The sequence below is a fragment of the Salmo salar genome, chromosome ssa25 (assembly GCF_905237065.1).
Source record: "Salmo salar chromosome ssa25, Ssal_v3.1, whole genome shotgun sequence".
NCBI classification, from domain to species: domain Eukaryota; kingdom Metazoa; phylum Chordata; class Actinopteri; order Salmoniformes; family Salmonidae; genus Salmo; species Salmo salar.
Genome location: NC_059466.1, coordinates 7857743 through 7880939, shown reverse-complemented (window position 1 = coordinate 7880939; position 23197 = coordinate 7857743). Strand labels below are relative to the sequence as shown.

Here is a 23197-nt window from a genome sequence, read left to right as displayed (position 1 = left end):
GTCTTTGATTTGAAATGGCTCAATATCATTGGTTCCATTCCACCTACCAATAAAACAAATAATAATGTTTTAAAAACAACTCACTGCTGATGGTTTCTTAGCAGTTGTCCTCGTCAGTCTTTCACGATCATGTCATTCTAACTGCTGAAAAAAGAAGAGAGAGAGCACGGTTTTGTTCAAGTTGTATGGTCATTACATTTATTTTTAGTATTTTACCCCCTTTTTAAATCTTGTCTCATCGCTGCAACTCCCCAACGGGCTCAGGAGAGGCGAAAGTCGCGTCATGCGTCCTCCGAAACATGACCCGCCAAACATAACACCCGCCCGCTTAACCTGGAAGCCAGCTGCACCAATGTGTGGCAGGAAACGCTGTTCAACTGACAACCAGCATCAGCCTGCAGGCACGATGTGCCAAGTAAAGCTTCCCTGGCCAAACCCTCCCCCTAACCCAGACAAGGCTGGGCCAATTGTGCGCTGCCCTATGGGACTCACGGTTACGGCTGGTTGTGACACAGCCTGAGATCGAACCCAGGTCTGTAGTGACGCCCCAAGCACTGCGATGCAGTGCTTTAGACCACTGCGCCACTAGGGAGGCCCTGGTCATTACATTCTAACACATTCTAAGTATTCTAAGACAGCAATATAACAGCAGTGTCAAGTTGATTTGCTCTTACACCCTCAGGGTAACAATATCTGCAAGGGTGCAACACTCTCTCCATGTATAAAAAGTCATATTTTATTAAACATACAATAATATTTCATCCATTCCCAGTAGTTACTCATTTTTCGGCAGCACCTCCTCTCTAGTTGTTAGAGAACAACATGTTTTTTCCCGTACATATTGCTTTCAAAAAGGATGTTGTTTCCATGATACTGCTGAGTGTCATCCCATACAAAGTGAACCTCATCCAGAAAATATGTTACGAAGGGATTGTTCTATTGCTTTGCAAACAGTAACAGGAGAACGTTACAGTTGTAATAGAAAACATCTAGAGCACAGAGCCTTTTTTCACTGAATCTGGTGTTCGGTAATTAACAGAAGTTATTGTTATTGTCCCATCCTAAGGCATTATCTGGGCATCACTTAACATTGGCCATTTTTTCTGTTTTTCTCTTGCCAACCAAAAACTCTCTGTGCATCACTATAACCAGGTTTCCATCCAACTTTTTTTATCAGCGTTAAGTACATATCAGATAAAAAACAGGTCTAATAAGTTATGCGAGAAATGTTGGTGGAAACACTTTTATGTCCAAATATTGTTATAATAACCATCATATCAAAGTAAACTTGGAGACTTGGGAAATCATGCAGTTTATTAGGCTACAGATTAAATTAATTTATGAACTTCACATTGTGGTGAAATAGCACAGTGATCTTAATGCTCCTTTCCTGTAAATATTGAGTCTGATTCTAGTGACAGGATCATCAATGGTTGGCTGCCGTTAGACAAATAAAAATAATTTAGCTCTTTTGTCCATAATAATCTCATAATAATCTCATAGTATTCTCATAATAATCTCATCAATAATCTCATCATCTTGGGGCGGCAGCTATCCTAGTGGTTAGAGCATTGGGCCAGTAACTGAAAGGATGCTAGATCGAATCCCCGAGCTGACAAGGTAAAAATCTACTGTTCTGCCCCTGAACAAGGCAGTTAACCCACTGTTCCTAGGCTCTCATTGTAAATAAGAATTTGTTCTTAACTGACTTGCCTAGAAGAAGAAAAAAAATGTAGGCTATAGGCCTAACCACACTGTATCTGAGCTGTTGGCTAGAGTGCATGTGCCAATACCAGAGTGGGCACACTCGCTATATAAAGCAACATTTTTGAGTGAGAAAACCATCAGTAGAGTTGAAAATTCGATGAAAACCCATTTAACTTGGACTTTTTATTTGGTACATGGTAATTATACTTCAAAAGCTATTTCTATTTGCATTCCGTCATCACTCACAGCCTTTTATGAAAATCTGTCACCAATTGGATGGAAACCTAGCTAGTGAGATATGATTTTCAATCACCACCAAATCTCCTCTCATGACAGGCTAATTGAGAGTGTCTCTTTAGCAGAGTCTAAACTGGGGCTATCATTCGCATACTAATATGGGCAAGCCTCTTCTCTCTGCTCACGTAAAATGTGATCCTCTGCCTTAATGCTGGCTTTAGTTGTAGTAATAACAAGGTCTGATCACTGTCACTTCCAGGACTGTATTTACCTCACTGGAAAATATTTTTAGAGGCCCCCTTTTTGGCAGTGGAGAGAAAATGTTCCTGCAATTCCACCTATTTTGCCAAGGGGTGTAAAGAAAATGATGCAGTTTTAAAGCACATTTTCTGAAATTCTACACATTTTGCAATGGGGCTAATTGAGTGACTGTCAGTGACTGACGTAAGAAGAGGAAAACTGCTGATGCACTACCAAATTTAAAAATTGCCACCTTTGTATTCTACCATTCTAAAGACGGACACACCGGTAGGATTGTCAAGCGTTTATACTTAGCACCTCTGAACAGAGTGCTGGTTGTAATTTGCAAACCGATTCTAAATGTAAAAAAGCTACAACTGAGTGCAAACCGATTCTAAATGAAAAAAAAACATAGAGAAATTACAGCTGTCAGTCTCCCACCAGCGGGTTCAAAAAGCGAAGGAACAGCGAACAAATTGCAGACCATCAATTGGTGCGATGTGTTTTCTCCTTAACTCTTAACAGTAAGTTGAGACCGCGACTGAGTTCCCGATGACCAGACAGACGTATCTCTGGACTAGTGGTCTTTTGACTTTACCTGAGGCTAGTCTGGGCAGCTTGCTCTGGGTATCACACACACTGGCACAGGTCACAAGGGGCTCAGACAGGGATTGGACAGGCTGAAGGAAGGCCACAGTGGGATAAGGCACTGATTGGACAAGGGTCACAATGGTGTCGGATAATGAGGAGTTGTCCAGGCCTGGTTGGCTGTAGGGATGGTCTTTTGAGCCAGACGGTACTCTCCACCGGGGTAATGGGGAGGGTGACACCTCCTCACTAGAGGAACTGGGAGCACTGGTAGGGCTGAGGGAGTGTTGGGCCGATGTGGACTTGGGAAGGAGGTGGAGGATGGAGGAGAAGAAGGAGGAGGAATCGAGGAGGGGGAACGTTCCAATGCCGCTGTCCAAGGTTCGCATCTTGCAGCCGGAGCCTGAGGCACAAGGAAAAAACATGATGGGGCTTGGAGATGCAGGAGTTACACATAACAAAAGGGAAAATCTAAACAGAATGGCATTTTTTCATATAATTGGTTAAGTATGTATCATCAAGAGTCAAGCATAGGCCTGCTGTATTGCATCAAATAAAAAACGAGATACAATCACACTGCAAAAATCATTGTCTTGTGTTATTTATGCCCTCCGAATAATGATAACTACCTCATGTTATGACTAGTATAACATCAAAATCTATGAATTAATGGGTTTATAATAGCATTGGAAATATGCCCCCACAACATGAAATGCAACATTATCCTCAACATGATCAATTTTAATGAATTATTTTCTCTCCAGCCTGGTTTGATTGTCTGTTTTCTCCTTGTCCCCTGTCCTATCTCGGCCACATTATGTTGTGCATGAGGGAGTCTTAACCAGCTGCGACTGGCTGTCACCCAGGCCGCCTTGTGGTAATTTCAGTGCATTAATGCAACAGATGGTCTGTTTTTTTCGTTCTACGACACTCGGCAAAGGTCCTCTCTAAGAGCCAAGCCAGATGGATGGTAGTTACGTACAATCCAATTACATTTAACTGTGATGCTGGCTAATGATTCCTCGCTAATTAGCGCATGATACCATGGTTGCCACCAGAGAGAATGGGCTTCACCTAAACAGAGAGGAATCGTGGTAGATAAAGCTTAGGGAAAATGTGGCACTTTTGAGACCAATTGAGATTGTGATTTAGTGGCAGTGTGTCAAATGAAGTGCATTTATGATATTGTACAGTTGGTGACAAAGCGATTGCTAATGAATTACTGTTCAAGCAATATTGAATACGTATCTATTTCAACTGTAATACAACTGTACACTTCATATAGTATGCTGGGCAACACAATGTTTGAATATTTAATGTATAAAATAATTAAAAAACAATAAAGACAACTGTCATTTTGCATTCTCACACTGCATTCTTTCACATGCACCTCCTGGCACAGACAAACACAGCTCAGAACAAGATATATTGACATCAAACCATGAAAGTCCCTGTCTCCTTGTCATGCTGGCATGATTGTCTACCTAATAGCCAGTAGACTTCTTTAGCAACAGAAAATAAAATACTGGCTCCTCTTCAGCAATCCAGAGAAACAGGTGGGCTGCTAACTGACAACTTCACTGATAATTGGGTGCTTTCATTCAGTATGTGTTTTAATTATACATCAAGAATAAACTTAGACGATTCAGGGGGTCAGTTTCAAATTGTGACAAACCTGTGACAAACAGCTCTCGAAATAAATAACAACAACGATGGAAGTAGCTCTTACTTTCCTGTCACACAAACAGGAGCAACTAATAGGATTAACTAATAAAGGCAAGAGCACGATACAGATCGCAGACGTTATTGATTAGTATTTTTGAAGGAAAAACTTAACAAGGACCTCTGTGACACTTCCTTGCATGGGAAGGCAGCACCAGAGAGGTTGACCATTGATTGCCCTCAAAAAGCCCTTGGCACTAGCTTAGGATCCTGTCCTTGTCTGATCTCCTTTCAATTTGCCTGAAAGAATGAAAAGACACTGAACAAGGACTAATAAGCTAACACCTACAAACTTCAGTGGCTACAAACAACCGAAGATGCACAAATGGAACAGTATGAACATCTAAACTCTTTAAAGGTCAACTGTATATTCAATATCTTAAAGTCACACAGAAGTCCTTCGGGTGTCCTCGTGTGTAAATATTGATGAGAAGGAATAAAGTAGTATTCATGGCATGATGTTTACAGTTCATCCATATTCAAGCATGATAAATAAGTTCAATGCACAGCAGCATAGTTCAAAGTATTAGTCTAACAGCTGCTAAACTGTGTACACGACCAATAAACTTTATTAGATTTATCAACTTTGCATCAATGTGGCTTGGTGGTTGAATACATAAAAAATCATCTACATAATCAACAGTTTTTGTCAAATTTATAGGCAGATTTTAACACACAGGTTTCAAGGTTTGCTAGGGGTTGATAGGGTGCTTGGCCAGAAAAGTTAGAAAATCACTTTGGTAAAGACCAAAGATCTTTATAAGACTATTTATTAATTCAGAGGAGACAAGATAAATGAGACACAATTGCTTAGTTGGCGGAATATAGAAATGTCACTGGTGATTAAACCACATAGCAATATGAATTATATTTTTCACACTACAGGTTAAAGGACAGATCAAAATTTACTGGAGGAGGGGTGGTCCAAAATAGGGGAGGGTTGTCAAACTTTTTTTGCTTTTGGGAGGGTTGTGTGGGTTTTGGGGGGGCACAGGGGAGGATAGTGCGTTTTTTCCCTGGTTTACATTAGCTCTTCTGATCGTATTTTCCCTATAAACAATGGCTTGACTTACTTTTGATATCACCCTAACAAAGTTTAGAAACATTTGTGAAGGTTTGGTATGGTGTGGCTATTATTAAGCTTTAGCTACTGCAGGCCTATGATATGAAGGCAGTGCGCCCAGCACTCCAACTGACTCTGACAGTTGAATTAAAGGTCAAGAAGACTGTTTAAGGTCCACCAGAGTTACCCTTATAATATAACAATATAATGCTTATCTTTATACAAAATATTCAGATTGAAAAATAATGAATTACCCTCCTTCTGTACGTTTATATCTGTATAGCAGACGCAGTAGCCATCTGACATAAAGAAATACATGCCGGTGTCGTAGCATGCCACCGGCATATCACTACCTCTCTGCGGTTAGGCCTAAGCATCTCTTCCTTTTTATAAGCTATATACAAGTATTCAGACCCCTTGACTTTTTCCATATTTTGTTACATTACAACCTTAATCTAAAATGTATTAAATTGTTTTTTTTTCTCTCATCAATCTACACACAATACAGCACCAAGCAAAAACAGGTTTCAAGATTTTTTAGCAAATGTACAAAAAATGTAAAAATGAAATATCCTATTTACATAAGTATTCAGACCCTTTGCTCAGTACTTTGTTGAAGCACTTTTGGCAGCGATTACAGCCTCAAGTCTTCTTGGGTATGATGCTACAAGCTTGGCACACCTGTATTTGGGGAGTATCTCCCATTCTTTTGTGCAGATCCTCTTATTCTCTGTCAGGTTGGATGGGGAGCGTCGCAGCACAGCTATTTTCAGGTCTCTCCAGAGATGTTCGATCGGGTTCAAGTCCGGGCTCTAGCTTGGCCACTCAAGGACATTCAGAGACTTGACACGAAGCCACTCCTGCGCTGTCTTGGCTGTGTGCTTAGGGTCGTTGTCCTGATGGAAGGTGAACCTTCGCCCCAGTCTGAGGTCCTGAGCGCTCTGGAGCAGGTTTTCATCAAGGATCTCTCTGTACTTTGCTCCGTTCATCTTTCCCTCGATCCTGACTAATCTCCCAGTCCCTACTGCTGAAAAACATCCCCACAGCATGATGCTGCCACCATCATGCTTCACCGTAGGGATGGTGCCAGGTTTCCTCCAGACGTGACGTTTGGCATTCAGACCAAGGAGTTCAATCTTGGTTTCATCAGACCAGAGAATCTTGTTCATTATGGTCTGAGAGTCCTTTAAATGCCTTTTGGCAAACTCCAAGCGGGCTGTCATGTACCTATAACTGAGGAGTGGCTTCCGTCAGGCCACTCTACAATGATGGCCTGATTGGTGTAGTGCTACAGAGATGGTTGTCCTTCTGGAAGTTTCTCCCATCTCCATGGAGGAACTCTGGAGCTCTGTCAGTGGGACCATCAGGTTCTTGGTCACCTCCCTGACCAAGGCCCTTCTCCCCCGATTGCTCAGATTGGCCGTCTGGCCAGCTCTAGGAAACGTCTTCCATTTAAGAATGATGGAGGCCACTGTGTTCTTGTGGACCTTCAATGCTGCATACATTTTTTGGTACCATTCCCCAAATCTGTGTCTCGACACAATCCTGTCTCAGAGCTCTACGGACAATTCCTACGACCTCATGGCTTGGTTTTTGCTCAGACATGCAGTGTCAAGTGTGGGACCTTTTATAGACAGGTGTGTGCCTTTCCAAATCATGTCCAGTCAATTGAATTTACCACAGGTGGACTCCAATAAAGTTGTAGAAACATCTCAAGGATGATCAATTGAAACAGGATGCACCTGAGCTCAATTTAGAGTAAAAAACAACAACTTGTTTTTGCTTTGTCATTATGGGGTACATACACTTTGGTTGGAATCATTAAAACTCGTTTTTCAACCACTCCACAATATTTCTTGTTAACAAACTATAGTTTTGGCAAGTCGGTTAGGACATCTACTTTGTGCATGACACAAGTAATTTTTCCAACAATTGTTTACAGACAGATTATTTTACTTATAATTCACTGTATCACAATTCCAGTGGGTCTGAAGTTTACATACACTAAGTTGACTGTGCGTTTAAACAGCCTGGAATATTCAAGAAAATGATGTCATGGCTTTAGAAGCTTCTGATAGGCTAATTGACATCATTTCAGTCATTTGGAGGTGTACCTGTAGATGTATTTCAAGGCCTACCGTCAAACTCAGTGCCTCTTTGCTTGACATCATGGGAAAATCTAAAGAAATCAGCCAAGACCCCAGAAAAATTATTGTAGGCCTCCACAAGTCTTGTTCATCGTTGGGAGCAATTTTCAAATGCCTGAAGGTACCACGTTTATCTGTACAAACAATAGTACGCAAGTATAAACACCATGGGACCATGCAGCCAACATAACGCTCAGGAAGGAGACGCGTTCTGTCTCCTGCAAGACATCGAAACACAGAGCTGTGCCAAGCAGGAGCAGTATTCTCTGTGGTGGGCCGGTGTAGCCGGTGCAAATGGTCATCAGGTCTTCCTGTGGCACATGGAACCTATTAAAGTAGCGAAGGAGAAAAGGTTTACTGTTGCTCTTGGTTACCATAGTAGCAACCTGCTCACCCCATTGTAAGTCCTTCTGTACCATTACCACTAAAATCTTCATACTATCAAATACTTTGAGATGCTGGCCCTCGATCCAGAGGGCACGGGACAGGTGATTTTCTTGTGAAGGTCACTTTGCATTTGACAGTTGAAGTTGTTCAGGGCCTGCTATGGTGTGCTGATGTTTCCTGTTGTACACATGTGGACCAGAGTTAGATTGTAAACATATTTCCACCTATTGTCGAAATCCTGGGCTGCACTTTCTATGACCGCAAGGAAGATGAGAGGGCCAAGAAGAGTTCCTCGAGCCACGCCATCAGCTCCTGCCAGCCTGAGAGGCTGTCTTGGTAGCGTATCTGTTTTTTTGCGGCCGGTCACAAAACTGCAGAGCTATGCTGTGAGGGCAGGTCTGACATCCAGTTAGATTAGGTGTTCAATGGTTATGGTGTAGTCAATTTTGTCAAAGGCCTTGGAGAAGTCAATGGTGATGAGGGTGGTTATGGTGGATGGGATGTCTGATCGCTTGTATAAACAGTCCAGGAGGCTAACAAGTGTGTGGGTTTTCTTTTTTAAGATGAGAAATCTGGTTTGACTAAAATGTCTGTTTTGCATGACAGATGGCTTCCTGAACTTTGTTCCTGTACAATCTGGAAAGAGTTGAATTCTTTACATGCCATATTCATTTTGACGAGGAGTCATCATGTTCTTGATATCAGCTGTCATCCAGTGTCTGTCAGTAGGGTGCCAATATTATTATAATAATAATAATATACGAACCATAATGTAAAATATGCTGATTTCAAAGCTTATTGTCACCAAAAACTGTATTAATTCACTTAATCGTCTCTCCCTCCCATCCAAAGATACTTTCCCCTTTTGTCTGTGTCACATCTTCTCCCCAGACCCTCACCGAACTCAACTCAACTGTGTGGGCATGTGCCTGGTCATGAATGACGTCATTACTGGGTTAAAGAGACGCACCCTTTTATAAAAGAAGAGATTGCTACTTCTATGCAAATGTTCTTGATCAGTAGGGTCACGTCCTGACCAGTAAAAGGGTCATTTGTCATTGTAGTATGGTCAGGGCATGGCAGGGGGTGTTGTTTCTGTGTGTTTTGGGGTTTGTTTGTTTCCAGGGGATATGTTCTAGTTTTCTTTTTCTATGTGTGGCCAAGTATGGCTTCCAATCAGAGGCAGGCGTCTTTCGTTGTCTCTGATTGGAAGCCATACTTAGGCAGCCTGTTTTTCCTGTGTTTTTGTGGGTGGTTGCTTTCTGTATAGTCTGTGTACCTTGCAGAACTGTTGATTGTCGGGTTGTTGTTTTCGTTTAAGTGTTCACTTTATTAATAATAAAAGAAGATGTGCATTTCATTGAAATGACGTGGAAACAATGTTGATTCAACCAGTGTGTGCCAAGCGGTAAGTGTCATTCTGTGACTTAGCTAATTCGCCTTTTTTTGCCGTGGCATATATGGGATCATTTTGGTATAGAGTATTGTGAGTACTAAACGTTCGGTTATAGAAGTCAAAATTCCATGTGGTAAATTAATTAATAGAAAAATAAGACTTCCAAACCTCTCTGCCAATAACTGCACATTTTCAGTTTTTCCCTCCCCACCCAAACAACTCCCAGAAAATCATAGCAAAATTCTTGCTTGAGAAATTTCTCTTTGTTTAAAAGCTATTTTTGTTTCTTTTTGATCATTTTAATTGAAAACAATCACTGTAAGGTACTTAATATACTGCTCAAAAAAATAAAGGGATCACTTAAACAACACATCCTAGATCTGAATGAAATAAATAATCTTGTTAAATACTTTTTTCTTTACATAGTTGAATGTGCTGACAACAAAATCACACCAAAATAATCAATGGAAATCCAATTTATCAACCCATGCAGGTCTGGATTTGGAGTCACACTCAAAATTAAAGTGGAAAACCACACTACAGGCTGATCCAACTTTGATGTAATGTCCTTAAAACAAGTCAGAGCTCAGTAGTGTGTGTGGCCTCCACGTGCCTGTATGACCCCTACAACGCCTGGGCATGCTCCTGATGAGGTGGCGGATGGTCTCCTGAGGGATCTCCTCCCAGACCTGGACTAAAGCATCCGCCAACTCCTGGACAGTCTGTGGTGCAACGTGGCGTTGGTGGATGGAGCGAGACATGATGTCCCAGATGTGCTCAATTGGATTCAGGTCTGGGGAACGGGCGGGCCAGTCCATAGCATCAATGTCTTCCTCTTGCAGGAACTGCTGACACACTCCAGCCACATGAGGTCTAGCATTGTCTTGCATTAGGAGGAACCCTGGGCCAACCGCACCAGCATATGGTCTCACAAGGGGTTTGAGGATCTCATCTCGGTACCTAATGGCAGTCAGGCTACCTCTGGCGAGCACATGGAGGGCTGTGCGGCCCCCCAAAGAAATGCCACCCCACACCATGACTGACCCACCGCCAAACCGGTCATGCTGGAGGATGTTGCAGGCAGCAGAACATTCTCCACGGTGTCTCCAGGCTCTGTCACGTCTGTCACGTGCTCAGTGTGAATCTGCTTTCATCTGTGAAGAGCACAGGGCGCCAGTGGCGAATTTGCCAATCTTGGTGTTCTCTGGCAAATGTCAAACGTCCTGCACGGTGTTGGGCTGTAAGCACAACCCCCACCTGTGGACGTCGGGCCCTCATACCACCCTCATGGAGTCTCTTTCTGACCGTTTGAGCAGACACATGCACATTTGTGGCCTGCTGGAGGTCAGTGCTCCTCCTTGCACAAAGGCGGAGGTAGCAGTCCTGCTGCTGGGTTGTTGCCCTCCTACGGCCTCCTCCACGTCTCCTGATGTACTGGCCTGTCTCCTGGTAGCGCCTCCATGCTCTGGACACTACGCTGACAGACACCGCAAACCTTCTTGCCACAGCTCGCATTGATGTGCCATCCTGGATGAGCTGCACTACCTGAGCCACTTGTGTGGGTTGTAGACTCTGTCTCATGCTACCACTAGAGTGAAAGCACCGCCAGCATTCAAAAGTGACCAAAACATCAGCCAGGAAGCATAGGAACTGAGAAGTGGTCTGTGGTCACCACCTGCAGAACCACTCCTTTATTGGGGGTGTCTTGCCAATTGCCTATAATTTCCACCTGTTGTCTCCATTTGCATAACAGCATGTGACATTTATTGTCAATCAGTGTTGCTTCCTAAGTGGGCAGTTTGATTTCACAGAAGTGTGATTGACTTGGAGTTACATTGTGTTGTTTAAGTGTTCCCTTTATTTTTTTGAGCAGTGTAGTTTCCCAGAAAGGATTTGATAATGAGATAAAAAAACGGCTGCATTGGACCTTTTCTCTACGCCCCATGGCAAAATGTGTAGATTTACAGGAAATTAACTTTAATACTTACATTTTCTCTCCAACATCAAGAGGGGGCCACTGAAATGTTTTGCCTGCGAGGTGGGGGGGACCTCCTAACCAAATCTCGATTAGGGCCCCCAAAAGGTGGCATGTTTTTATGAGCTTGGGTCCCAGGAAAACACTGAATTTGTCATTTGCGTCCCAGACTGGAAAAGTTTAAGGACCCCTGCCCTATGTGAAGGCTTCATTAGGGGTGAGACCAATGCTAGAAGGTTAACCATCTGCTCATTTTTGATTCACTGGAAATTGTGTTACTTATTCATGTCTATTGAACTTATTTCAAGGTTTTCAAATGGTTGAGGGAGATCACTTGACAGGTGAATGTAACAGGGCTGCAGGATAGACAATCAAATTGTTCACACAGGACCTTTAAAGAAGATTTTGAAAGGGAAAATCACCGAACCAATCCTCCACTCCAAACAATTGTTACTTTACACATGTTTTTAGACAGAACAAAAAATATAAACGCAAAACGCAATTGGTCCCATGTTTCATGAGCTGAAATAAAATATCCCCGAAATTTTAACATTTTCTCTCAAATTTTGGCCTCAAATTTGCTTACATCCTGTCAGTGAGCATTTCTCTTTTGCCAAGATATTCCATCCACCTGACAGGTGTGGCATATCAAGAAGCTGATTAAACAGCATGATCGCTACACAGGTGCACCTTGTGATGGGGACAATCAAAAGACACTTCAAAATGTGCAGTTTTGTCACACAACAAAATGCCACAGATGTCTCAAGTTTTGAGTGAGTGTGCAATTGGCATGCTGATTGCAGGAATGTCTACCAGAAAATGTAATGTTAATTTCTCTAAAATAAGCCACCTCCAACCTCGTTTTAGAAAATTTGGCAGAATGTCCAACTGGTCTCACAACTGCAGACCACGTGTAACCACGCCAGCCCAGGACCTCCACATCCACCTTCTTCACCTGTTGGATCACCTGAGACCAGCCACCCGGAAAGCTCATAAAACTGTGGGTTTGCACAACGGAAACATTTCTTCACAAACTGTCAGAAACCGTCTCAGGGAAGCTCACCTGCGTACGCATTGTCCTCACCAGGGTCTTGACCTGATTGCAGTTTGGCGTCGTAACCGACTTCAGTAGGCAAATGCTAACCTTTGATGGCCACTGGCACGCTGGAGAAGTGTGCTCTTCACGGATTAATCCCGGTTTAAACTGCGTAGGGCAGATGGCAGACCGCGTGTATGGCGTTGTGTGGGCGAGTGGTTTGCTGATGTCATCATTGTGAACAGAGGGCCCCATGGTGGCAGTGGGGTTATGGTATGGGCAGGCATAAGCCATGGACAACGAACACAATTGCATTCCATTTTAATTTGAATGCACAGAGATACCGTGATGAGATCCTGAGGCCCATTGTAGTGCCATTCATCCGCCGCCATCACCTCATGTTTCAGCATGATAATGCACGGCCCCATGTCGCAAGGATCTGTACACAATATCTGGTAGCTGAAAATGTCCCTGTTCTTCCATGGCCTGCATACTCACCAGACATGTCACCCACCCATTGAGCATGTTTGGGACATGGGGCTGTGCATTATCCAGCAACTTTGCACAGCCATTGAAGAGGAGTGGGACAACATTACACAAGCCACAATAAACAGCCTGAGCAACTCTATGTGAAGGAGATGTGTCGTGCTGCAAGAGCCAAATGGTGGTCACACCAGATACTGACTGGCTTTCTGATCCACGTCCCTACCTTTTTTGTAAGGTATCTGTGACCAACAGATGCATATCTGTATTCCCAGTCATGTGAAATCAATAGATTATGGCTTAATGAATTTAATTCAATTGACGCATTTCCTTATGAACTGTAACTCAGTAGAATCTTTGAAATTGTTGCATGTTGCGTTTATTTTTTTGTTCAGTGTAGGTGAAGGATTGTTTTCCTTTGTTTGTCTAAATGCATTTTTGAAAATGCTAATTTTACAGATGGCTTTGGCAGACCTATTTAACAAGTAAATGATTCAAATATCCAAATGTTTTACCATACGTCAGCATGTTGTCCTTAAATGTACAAATTGCTAAAATATACTGAGTGACATTTAGACCTCCACTCACTTGGAAGTTGCTTCTAGTTGCCTTTAAGTTCGATAAGTTGCATTACTACTTAGACTCACGCAGAGTTGAAACACTTAATTTTAGCATGATTGGCTGTCACTTTGACACTATCTAAATAATCCTTAATGAGAGAAAGACCGAACACACTGTGATTCAGTATTTCTCTGTGAAGTTAAATGCATCATAAAAGGAAACGTTAACTCTGAGTGAGGGGGTGTCACGTACAGTGGAAACAGTGTTTGCTCTCAACCTTGCTCTTTCAACTGCGATTCCATCCCGTTCACTTCGGTTCATAGGTTAAAATGACATGACAGAAAAGAGGTCAGGGGGCTAGGAAGGAAATCTTCCAGCATTACCAGTGCTTGAGCAATTCAAAGGTTGAAAAATTTAAATGTATTCAGGACTAGGTTTGAGGCATAAAATTTGTAATTAGAATACTAATTTCATAGGATCTCTATGGTTTGAAGATCACTGCATTGGGGTTAAAACAGAGGGTAAAATGGTCCTTGACTGATGGAGAGTGCACTTGTGTAGATCTGGATAGGATTGGAGAGTGGAGCTTGTGCCATAAAACACCTACACAAGTCTTAAAAATCTACATGAAGTTGCTATGGGTAGGAGCAATTTTCGACGAGGCCCATCTATCAAGTACAATACAAATAGTTTTCTTAATTCCCTTACCCATCAAGTGATCTTCACTGGGGCTCTTCAAAGCAACTCTGTTGTCATTATCAGTCCTGAGGTTCATCCTCTGTATCTTTGTCTGTTTGTGGAAGCAAGAAGAAAACATAGTTATACATGTACAGAATAGGGGACTAAATTGGGATATGTGAATTGTAAAGCAACAGATGAGTTGTCTGTACCTGTGAATACATGTTTTATATTTAATTTGTGGTGGCAATCTATCATCATGGTTTGAATCTATGATTATAAAGTGGTATGAATATATTCCTTAAAAGGCAGAAAGAGTCCCCAATCCTCTATGTTAAGACATGATTTTAGTTCTTTGTAAAGCACAATCTCACAAAAGTTTCTGAACCAGCAAGAAGACCATTTAGCCAGTTGACAACTTGACAGTTTTGACTTACTTTCACCCCTGGTAATGTAATTGAACAGAGTAGGTCTTAAGTTTGGTGGGAAAATCTCTGATAGGACTATAACAAACTCTAATTCAATTGCCATTTCAGCTGTCAAGAATATCTGATCATTTATCCATGCAACAGGTAAATAATATGTATCTGAATCACATCAGGACAATGATGGACTTTCACTGAAAATACTTCAAAGCAATGTTCATTCTAATGATCACTCTATTATCAAGACAGCTTGTGAATGTTTGTACAAATCGAAATAGTCCATAGATTTTCCTCAGTATCTACACTGAACAAAAATATAAACACAACATGCAACAATTTCAAAGATTTTACTGAGTTCCAGTCAACTGAAATAAATTCATTAGGCCCTAATCTATTTTGCCTCATGCAGTGCGACACATCTCCATCACATAGAGTTGATCAGGCTGTTGAGTGTGGCCTATGGAATGTTGTCCCAGTGTTCTTCAATTGCTGTATATTGGCAGGAACTGGAACACTCTTTCGTACACGTTGATCCAGAGCATCCCAAACAGGCTTAATGGGTGACATGTCTGGTGAGTATGCAGGCCATGGAAGAACTGGAACATCTTCAGCTTGAGGAATTGTGTACACATCCTTGCGACATGGGGCCGTGCATTATCATACTGAAACATGATATGCCACACCTACATTTTACATTTACATTTTAGTCATTTAGCAGACGCTCTTATCCAGAGCGACTTACAAATTGGTGCATTCACCTATAATATCCAGTGGAACAACCACTTTACAATAGTGCATCTAAATCTTTTAAGGGGGGGGTTAGAAGGATTACTTTATCCTATCCCAGGTATTCCTTGAAGAGGTGGGGTTTCAGGTGTCTCCGGAAGGTGGTGATTGACTCCGCTGTCCTGGCGTCGTGAGGGAGCTTGTTCCACCATTCCTCTCAGGTGAATGGATTATCTTGGCAAAGGAGAAATGCTCACTAACAGGGATGCAAAAAAAATTGTGCACAAAAGGTGAGAGAAATAATATTTTTGTGGGTATGGAAAATTTCAGGGATCTTTTCTTTCAGCTCATGAAACATGGGACCAACACTTTACATGATGTGTTTGTATTTCGTCTTAAGTGTATATTAAATATCTCCAGTATCTCATCCATGTTTGTGATCATGTGTGAACGTGTTGGAGTGATCTATACCACAGGAGGGCAAATCAAATCAAATGAAATGTTATTCGTCACATGTGCTGAACACACCTTACCATGAAATGCTTACTTACAAGCCCTTAACTAACAATGCAGTTTTAAGAAAAATAAGAGTTAATTAAGAAAGATATTTACTAAATAATTAAATAACAATAACGAGGCAATATACAGGGGGTACCGGTACTGAGTCAGTGTGGGTGTACAGGTTAGTCGAGGTTATTGAGGTAATATGTACATGTAGGTAGGGGTAAAGTGACTATGCATATATAATAAACAGTGAGTAGCAGCAGTGTAAAAAAAGGGGGTGATGGGTCAATGCAAATAGTCAGGACAGCCATTTGATTAGCTATTCAGCAGTCTTATGGCTTGGGGGTAGAAGCTGTTACGAAGACTTTTGGACCTAGACTTGGCGCTCCGGTACTGTTTGCAGTGCCGTATCAGAGAGAACAGTGTATGACTAGGGTGGCTGGAGTCTTTGACAATTTTTATGGCCTTCATCTGACAAAGCATGGCATATAGGTATTGGATGGCAGGAAGCTTGGCCCCAGTGATGTACTGGGCAGTACGCATTACCCTCTGTAGTGCCTTAAGGTCAGAGGCCGAGCAGTTGCCATACCAGGCGGTGATGCAACCAGTCAGGATGCTCTCGATGGGGCAGCTGTAGAACCTTTTGAGGATCTGAGGACCCATGCCAAATCTTTTCAGTCTCCTGAGGGGGAATAGGCGTTTTAGTGCACTCTTCCTTACTGTCTTGGTGTGTTTGCACCATGTTAGTTTGTTGGTGATGTGGACACCAAGGAACTTGAAGCTCTCAACCTGCTCCACTACAGTCTCGTCAATGAGAATGGGGGCGTGCTCGGCCCTCCTTTTCCTGTAGTCCACGATCATCTCCTTTGTCTTGATCACGTTGAGGGATAGGTTGGTGTCCTGGCATCACACTGCCAGGTCTCTGACCTCCTCCTATAGGCTGTCTCATTGTTGTTGGTGATCAAACCTACCACCATTGTGTTGTTGGCAAACTTAATGATGGTGTTGGAGTCATGCTTGGCCATGCAATCATGGGTGAACAGGGAGTAGAGGAAGGCACTAAGCACGCACCCCTAAGGGACCCCCGTGTTGAGGATCAGCATAGAAGTCATTTAGCTCGTCTGGTAGGCTTGTGTCAGTTGGCAACTTGCGGCTGGGCTTCCCTTTGTAGTCCGTAATAGTTTGCAAGCCCTGCCACATCCGATGAGCGTCGGAGTCGGTGTAGTGGGATTCAAGCTTAGTCCTGTACTGACACTTTGCCTGTTTGATGGTTAAAAAGCGGCAGCTCCTTGAAAGCGGCAGCTCTACCCTTTAGCTCAGTGCGGATGTTGCCTGTAATCCATGGCTTCTGGTTGAGGTATGTACGTACGGTCACTGTGGGGACAATGTCATCGACTTATTGATGAAGCCGGTGACTGATGTGGTATACTCCTCAATGCCATCGGATGAGTCCTGGACATATTCCAATCTGTTCCAGCAAATCAGTCCTGTAGCTTAGCATCTGTGTCATCTGACCACTTTCGTATTGAGCGAGTCACTGGTACTTCTTGCTTTAGTTTTTGCTTGTAAGCAGGAATCAGGAGGATAGAATTATGGTCACATTTGCCAAATGGAGGGTGAGGGAGAGCTTTGTGTGTGGAGTAAAGGTGGTCTAGTTGCACTAGTAACATGGTAGAAATGAGGTAAACAGATTTACATTTCCCTGCATTAAAGTCCCCGGCCATTAGGAGCATCGCATCTGGATGAGCATTTTCTTGTTTGCTTATGGCTTTATACAGCTCGTTGAGTGTGGTCTTAGTGCCAGCATCAGTTTGTGGTGGTAAATAAACAGCTACGAAAAATATAGGCGAAAACTCTCTTGGTAAATAGTGTGGTCTACAGCTTATCATGAGATACTCTACCTCAGGCGAGCAAAACCTTGAGACTTCCTTAATATTTGATTTTGCGCACCAGCTGTTATTGACAAATAGACACAGACAGCCACCCCTTGTCTTACCGGAGGCAGCTGTTCTATCTTGCCGATGCACGGAAAAACCAGCCAACTGTATATTATCCATGTTGTCGTTCAGCCACGACTCGGTGAAACTAAGATATTTGTTTTTAATGTCCCGTTGGTAAGATAGTCTTGAACGGCGCTCATCCAGTTTGTTCTCCAATGATTGAACGTTGGCCAATCGGACGTAAATGTAGAGGCGGGTTACCCACTCGCCGACAAATTCTCACAAGGCACCTGGACCTGCGTCCCCTGTATCATCGTCTTTTCTTCAATGCGAATGACAGGGATTTTGGCCTGGTCCAGTATCTGTAGTAAATCCTTCGCGTCCGACTCATTAAAGAAAAAAATCTTCGTCCAGTTTGAGGTGAGCAATCGCTGTTCTGATATCCAGAAGCTCTTTTCAGTCATCACAGACGGTGGCAGAAACATTATGAACAAAATAAGTTACAAACAATGCGAAAAAACACACAAAATAGCACGATTGGTTAGGAGCCCGTAAAACGGTAGCCATCTCCTCCGGCGCCATTCTTATTTAATTAGGTAGACAGCTGGCACCTTTTTTTGGGAGGACGGGCTCCTGGTAATGGCTGGAGCAGAATAGGTGGAATGGTATCAAATACATCAAACACATCATTCCAGCGATTATTATGAGCCGTCCTCCCCTCAGCAACCTACACTGATCCATACTAAACATATGAAGGGTTTGTTCCGGTTATCTATGTTTCTTTGGTGTTTGTTTATTTGTAAGTCTTTGTTACAATTTTATCTCTCTATTCACCTTCTCTCCATTCTTGTCTTTTTTGTCTCTCACCCTAATCCATATCCATCTGATCTGCCACATTTATTCCTGGGTCCTTTATATTCTTGTCATATTTTCCTTTCTTTCTTTCTTTCTTTCTTTCTTTCTTTCTTTCTTTCTTTCTTTCTTTCTTTCTTTCTTTCTTTCTTTCTTTCTTTCTTTCTTTCTTTCTTTCTTTCTTTCTTTCTTTCTTTCTTTCTGTCACCCACCCCTTTTCCCTTTGTATTAATCTCACATCTCTGTTTTTCCAATAGATGGGACCTTGCGAGGTCAATTTTGATCATCATAGAGTATTTCTTTCTTAGCTCCACTTCCTTCCTGTACAGATTATGGTATTATACAGAAATACTTCCTTTCAGAAAGTCTGTCTTCTAGTGCTAGGGAAGAGGTAGTAATACAAGTCTTCCAGAAAAACTGACAGGTTGAAATTAACTGGCACTGTTAAATGTATAATTCACTTATCTGACTTGAGGTCCATGCAAAGGGGTGTTGACACAAATTGTCATAAACAGAAATATTGTTTTCTATAATTGGCCTTTCAGAGACATTATGCATGCATACCCCATAATTGAATCATTAGACATGAAATGGACACATTGTAGAGGTATGGTCAATACATTTTCCAGTCAATTCAGGAATTGGAAAGGACATAGAATTTGTATGGGAATAGTTCCCAGAAGGTTAATTCTAATTTCTCAATTCTAATTTCAAATTCAATTGAATCCCTGTGTTGACTGAAATCGACATAAAATGGAGCCTAAACCGATAACACAATCCTTCTCCTTATGTCGTGTATAATTGAATGTACCTTTGTGTCCCCACAGATGTCGGTTTGTCCTTGTATGTTGCTGTTACCTGGGGCTCCCAGGGAGGCCATCGAAAGGCAGACGAGCAATGTGTCTTGGGAGTCTCTTTTCCCAACCGAGCTGAAAGAAAACAGGTTTTCACACTACCACTATAATCTGCGAGTCTTTCATACTGACTCAACATGCCCAGGGTGTTTCAGATAATAAATGATACTGTGAAGCCACTGCCTACCTTGCTGTGCTATATGGGTCTGAAAGATGTCTGACTGAACTGGTCTCTGGACTTAGTGGAGTGATACATGTTTCTAACAGCGCTTGATAGAAATGGCTTAGGCTATCTGCGGCAGTAAATCACCTCATGGAAAGATATGAAGAGGTCTGTTTGACGGTTCAGTCAAGTTGTGATTGTTCAGTGTACATGAGGTATGACTCAAAATTATAGACCTCAGTAGTTTTAAGCAGAGATACTGATGTTGGATTTAAGTGATTTCAATCATTACTGAAGACAATATCCAAAATCTACTTTAAGTGAAAAGTAACAGTAGATTTTGGTCTTTGTGGTAAATATGACCAATGCATTACATTAAACCAAGGTTATTTTGTAATGAATAAGATGTTACATTGTCTTGAAGCCTCTCATAAACGTTATTTTCCCAGCAGTAAAATGGTGAACATGACTTCTCAGCTACCCCACCTAAACATTATAAAAGCCTTACCCATCCATTTGATGACATTCACTTTTCCTCCCCTCCTTCTTTTTGTCGATCTTTGCCTGCTTCCCACCCAAGAGAGATCCAAGCTTAGGTTCCTTCTTCTCCTCCTTTCCTTTTGGAGAATCTCCTTTTTTACCAATCGGAGCAGGGAGCTTGATCTTGCGGAATCCAAACCAGTTTGACAGTGAACCGGATCTCTGCTTAGTTTCAGTTGTCTTCTCCTTCTGCTGAGATTTCTGCAAATTCTCCTTGATTCCCATCATGACCTTCTCCTCAATGGTGGAGATGTTTGACTGTCTCTCTGGTTCCCCATGGATACGTTCATAGAAGGTGCTAGGGGACTGTTTCTCAGTCTGGAGATGTGAAAATGAGTTTACTCTCTGGTGTTTGAGACCAAATCGATCACTGGAGGCCTCCAGATGCAGAGGTATTGGCAAGCCTTCCTCAATCATGAAATTGTTGATGTGGGATTTGTTCCTTGGACAATTGTAGCTATTGGAGCAACTCATACTACCCCGGAATACATCACCAAGAGAATTCAAACAGCTTCCGGAGTTAGTTTTGATGTGACTACGGACATTTCCGGACCTGCTGATGTTCGGTCTGTCCATATAGCGTGCGCCGAAGCTTTGACTGCGAGCCTTTGCTCCATTCATGCCCATAACCGGGTGGAGAGGAGGTCGGGTCGAGACTGAGACCGAGCGCTTGAATAGCCAGCTCTCTTCATCAAATCCCCAGTCCAAAGTTACACCATTCTCTGCCACTGGAGGTGGGAGTGCAGCCTTCTCTAGTGAGCTACAGTGGGTCTCAAGCTTTCTCCTGGCTTTGGCCTTGGCTACAGCTGCATTGACACAGTGCATCATTGGACGTCTGTAGGTGTCCTGGTTGAAGGTGTCAAAAGTCTGCACTCCCTTTGTAGCAGTGATAACTGCAAAGTTGTTGCCGAGCTTTGGGGTTGTCTCATTGGTTTTGGAGCCAACAGGAAGGGATGCATTTACTGCCCTGGTCACGGAATGTTGAGAGATACTAACTATGTCATGGCAAAGTAGAGACGCTGAGGCCTGAGGTAAGGGCTCTGTACTTTGTGGCTCACCATTGCCTTGCTGGGACACAGGTAAGCTGTCCTGATTTGGCACCACGAAGGGAACACTATTTTCCTGATGGGAGGCTTGGGCCACAGTCCTGTTCATTGATGATTGGGAAGTGTCTGTTTCCTTGGATTCTTGAAGAGTGGTCGAAGTTGGTAAAGGATGGTAGACTTTGGCAGGGACCCATTTTGGTGGCCTTTTTGCCTCAACACCGATTTTGGGAGCCATATGACGAGTGTCTTGCATTTTGTTGGGGGCTAGAGGTTGCATTTGTAAAACAGATGAATGATGACTTGACGGAGGTTTGGTGCTACGGGCAGTTGCCTTTGCGGTGCTAGAGGTTTGGAGCATAACCACAGGCTTATGCGCCTGAGGTAAGGAGCCATAACCAGGTCGAATCAGTAGGGAGGTGGTCCGACCTGGTGGGAGTGGAGGTGAAGGGGACCTGATATCATTGCGAGAGGAATCCGAGTGCTGGTCTTGCTGCCTCTGTTTAAGTGGAGAGCAAGCTGAATAGTTGGAGTTGGGGCCTTTTACCCCACAGTCATTTCGTGACAGGAGTTTGGAGACTGGTTGGGATACTTTAGATGTGCTCTTGGGGCAATCATTCAGCACAGGTGGCTCAAACACTTTGACCAGTTTCTGAGGGGAGGAAGAAGGGGAACCATGTACTGTATTCTCAAGGGGCTCTGAAGTTTTTGCCCCACTAGCAGTCTCACCTTTCTCAGCCATTTGTACTGATGCCTTAGCTGGACCTGGTGACTTGCTGAGGTTAATCTTTGTGCGAGGGCCCCTGGGCCCAGGAGGGTTCGAGCAGTTCTTGGCCCTTTGATTGACTTTGATAAGTTTCTGACGTAGGGGCTGGTGTAGCTTGGCCTGGTCTGGACCTCCATCCGCACTCTTGCTTCGGAGAATAAAGGCCTTCCTTGCTGAGTCGCATGCCTTAGGCTTTGTTTTCCTCTGCCGGGACTCCAAAATGGTGTAGTCCTTGGTATCAACTCCACCCTGGCTGTTCGGCTCTCTGTACTGCTTCGTATCCATGGAAGCACTGCGCTGTCTGGCCTCACTAACCCAACTCAGAGCTCTGGCTGCTGCATACTGAATGGGTAGGCTCACTTCCCTAGCCCGTGCCTCTAGATGTTTGACCGTAACTTTATTTTGTGGCTGTTTAACGCTCTCTGGCCTCAAATTGTAACTATGTCTTGTAACTAGCTTGTCTTTTTCAATCCAGTTTTTATTTTGAAGTCCACTCATAATGGTAGGGCTCTCCGTTGGGCTGAGTCCAGGCTTCAGTGTGGGACCCTCGAGCAAGAAGACATCTTTGATAGGTGAGAAGGAGTTGCTGGGACTTACGAGTCTTACAGGCTCCTCTTGGGAGTTGTAGACCGTAGTGCTCTTTTCCCCTTGTGCCGTTCCCAATTCAGACGCAGGCTCTCCTTCCAGATGGAGAGCCTCTTTAATGGGTTGGACGCAGGACTCCCTGGCTGGTGATTGAGGCAATTCATCATCTGCATCGTCTGAGTCAGAGATTAAGGTACTGACTCCTGCTCCTGGCTTAAAATAATTTCCCTTTGCCAATGGCAATTTAGGCACTACCCCCTGGGGCCCACCCTTAACCCCTAAAGAGTATATGCCCTCATTGGAGGTCATGCAGTCCTTGAAATGTGACGTGGAGGTGAGTGAAGATGTCTCCTTGGGAGCTGGGCTGCGCATTTGGAGCCTCTTCAGGCCTTTCAGAATGTGTCCCTCCTTCCAATTTAGATCAGGCTGCTCTGCTGGGACAGACTGATTGCTGGACATTGACCCTGCGCTCATCCTCTTCTCCCGGCTTATCACAGACTGTGAGAAAAGAGAAAGACATTTTAGTTGTCAACAAAAACAAAAAATAAAGACAATGGAATTTCTTGATGAACGTTGAGG

The 23197-nt window shown here is 43.1% G+C and overlaps 1 protein-coding gene across 2 annotated transcripts in view; it reads right to left on the bottom strand.

The window, feature by feature from the left end:
• Nucleotides 1-84: 84 nt before the first annotated feature.
• LOC106586108 (nck-associated protein 5) overlaps nucleotides 85-23197 on the bottom strand; it is a 101763-nt gene continuing 78650 nt past the window's right edge. The window contains exons 9-13 of one of the 2 annotated variants that reach the window (XM_045707706.1): nucleotides 20193-23116; nucleotides 19479-19596; nucleotides 14251-14332; nucleotides 2783-3175; nucleotides 85-141 (exon numbers count right to left, since the gene is read on the bottom strand). In XM_045707706.1, the coding sequence (XP_045563662.1) occupies nucleotides 128-141; nucleotides 2783-3175; nucleotides 14251-14332; nucleotides 19479-19596; nucleotides 20193-23116 (3531 nt within the window). In that variant the 3' untranslated portion in view covers nucleotides 85-127. Of the gene's footprint in view, nucleotides 145-2782; nucleotides 3176-14250; nucleotides 14333-19478; nucleotides 19597-20192; nucleotides 23117-23197 lie in introns of both variants that reach the window. The other variant, XM_014172977.2, reaches the window with a different exon arrangement.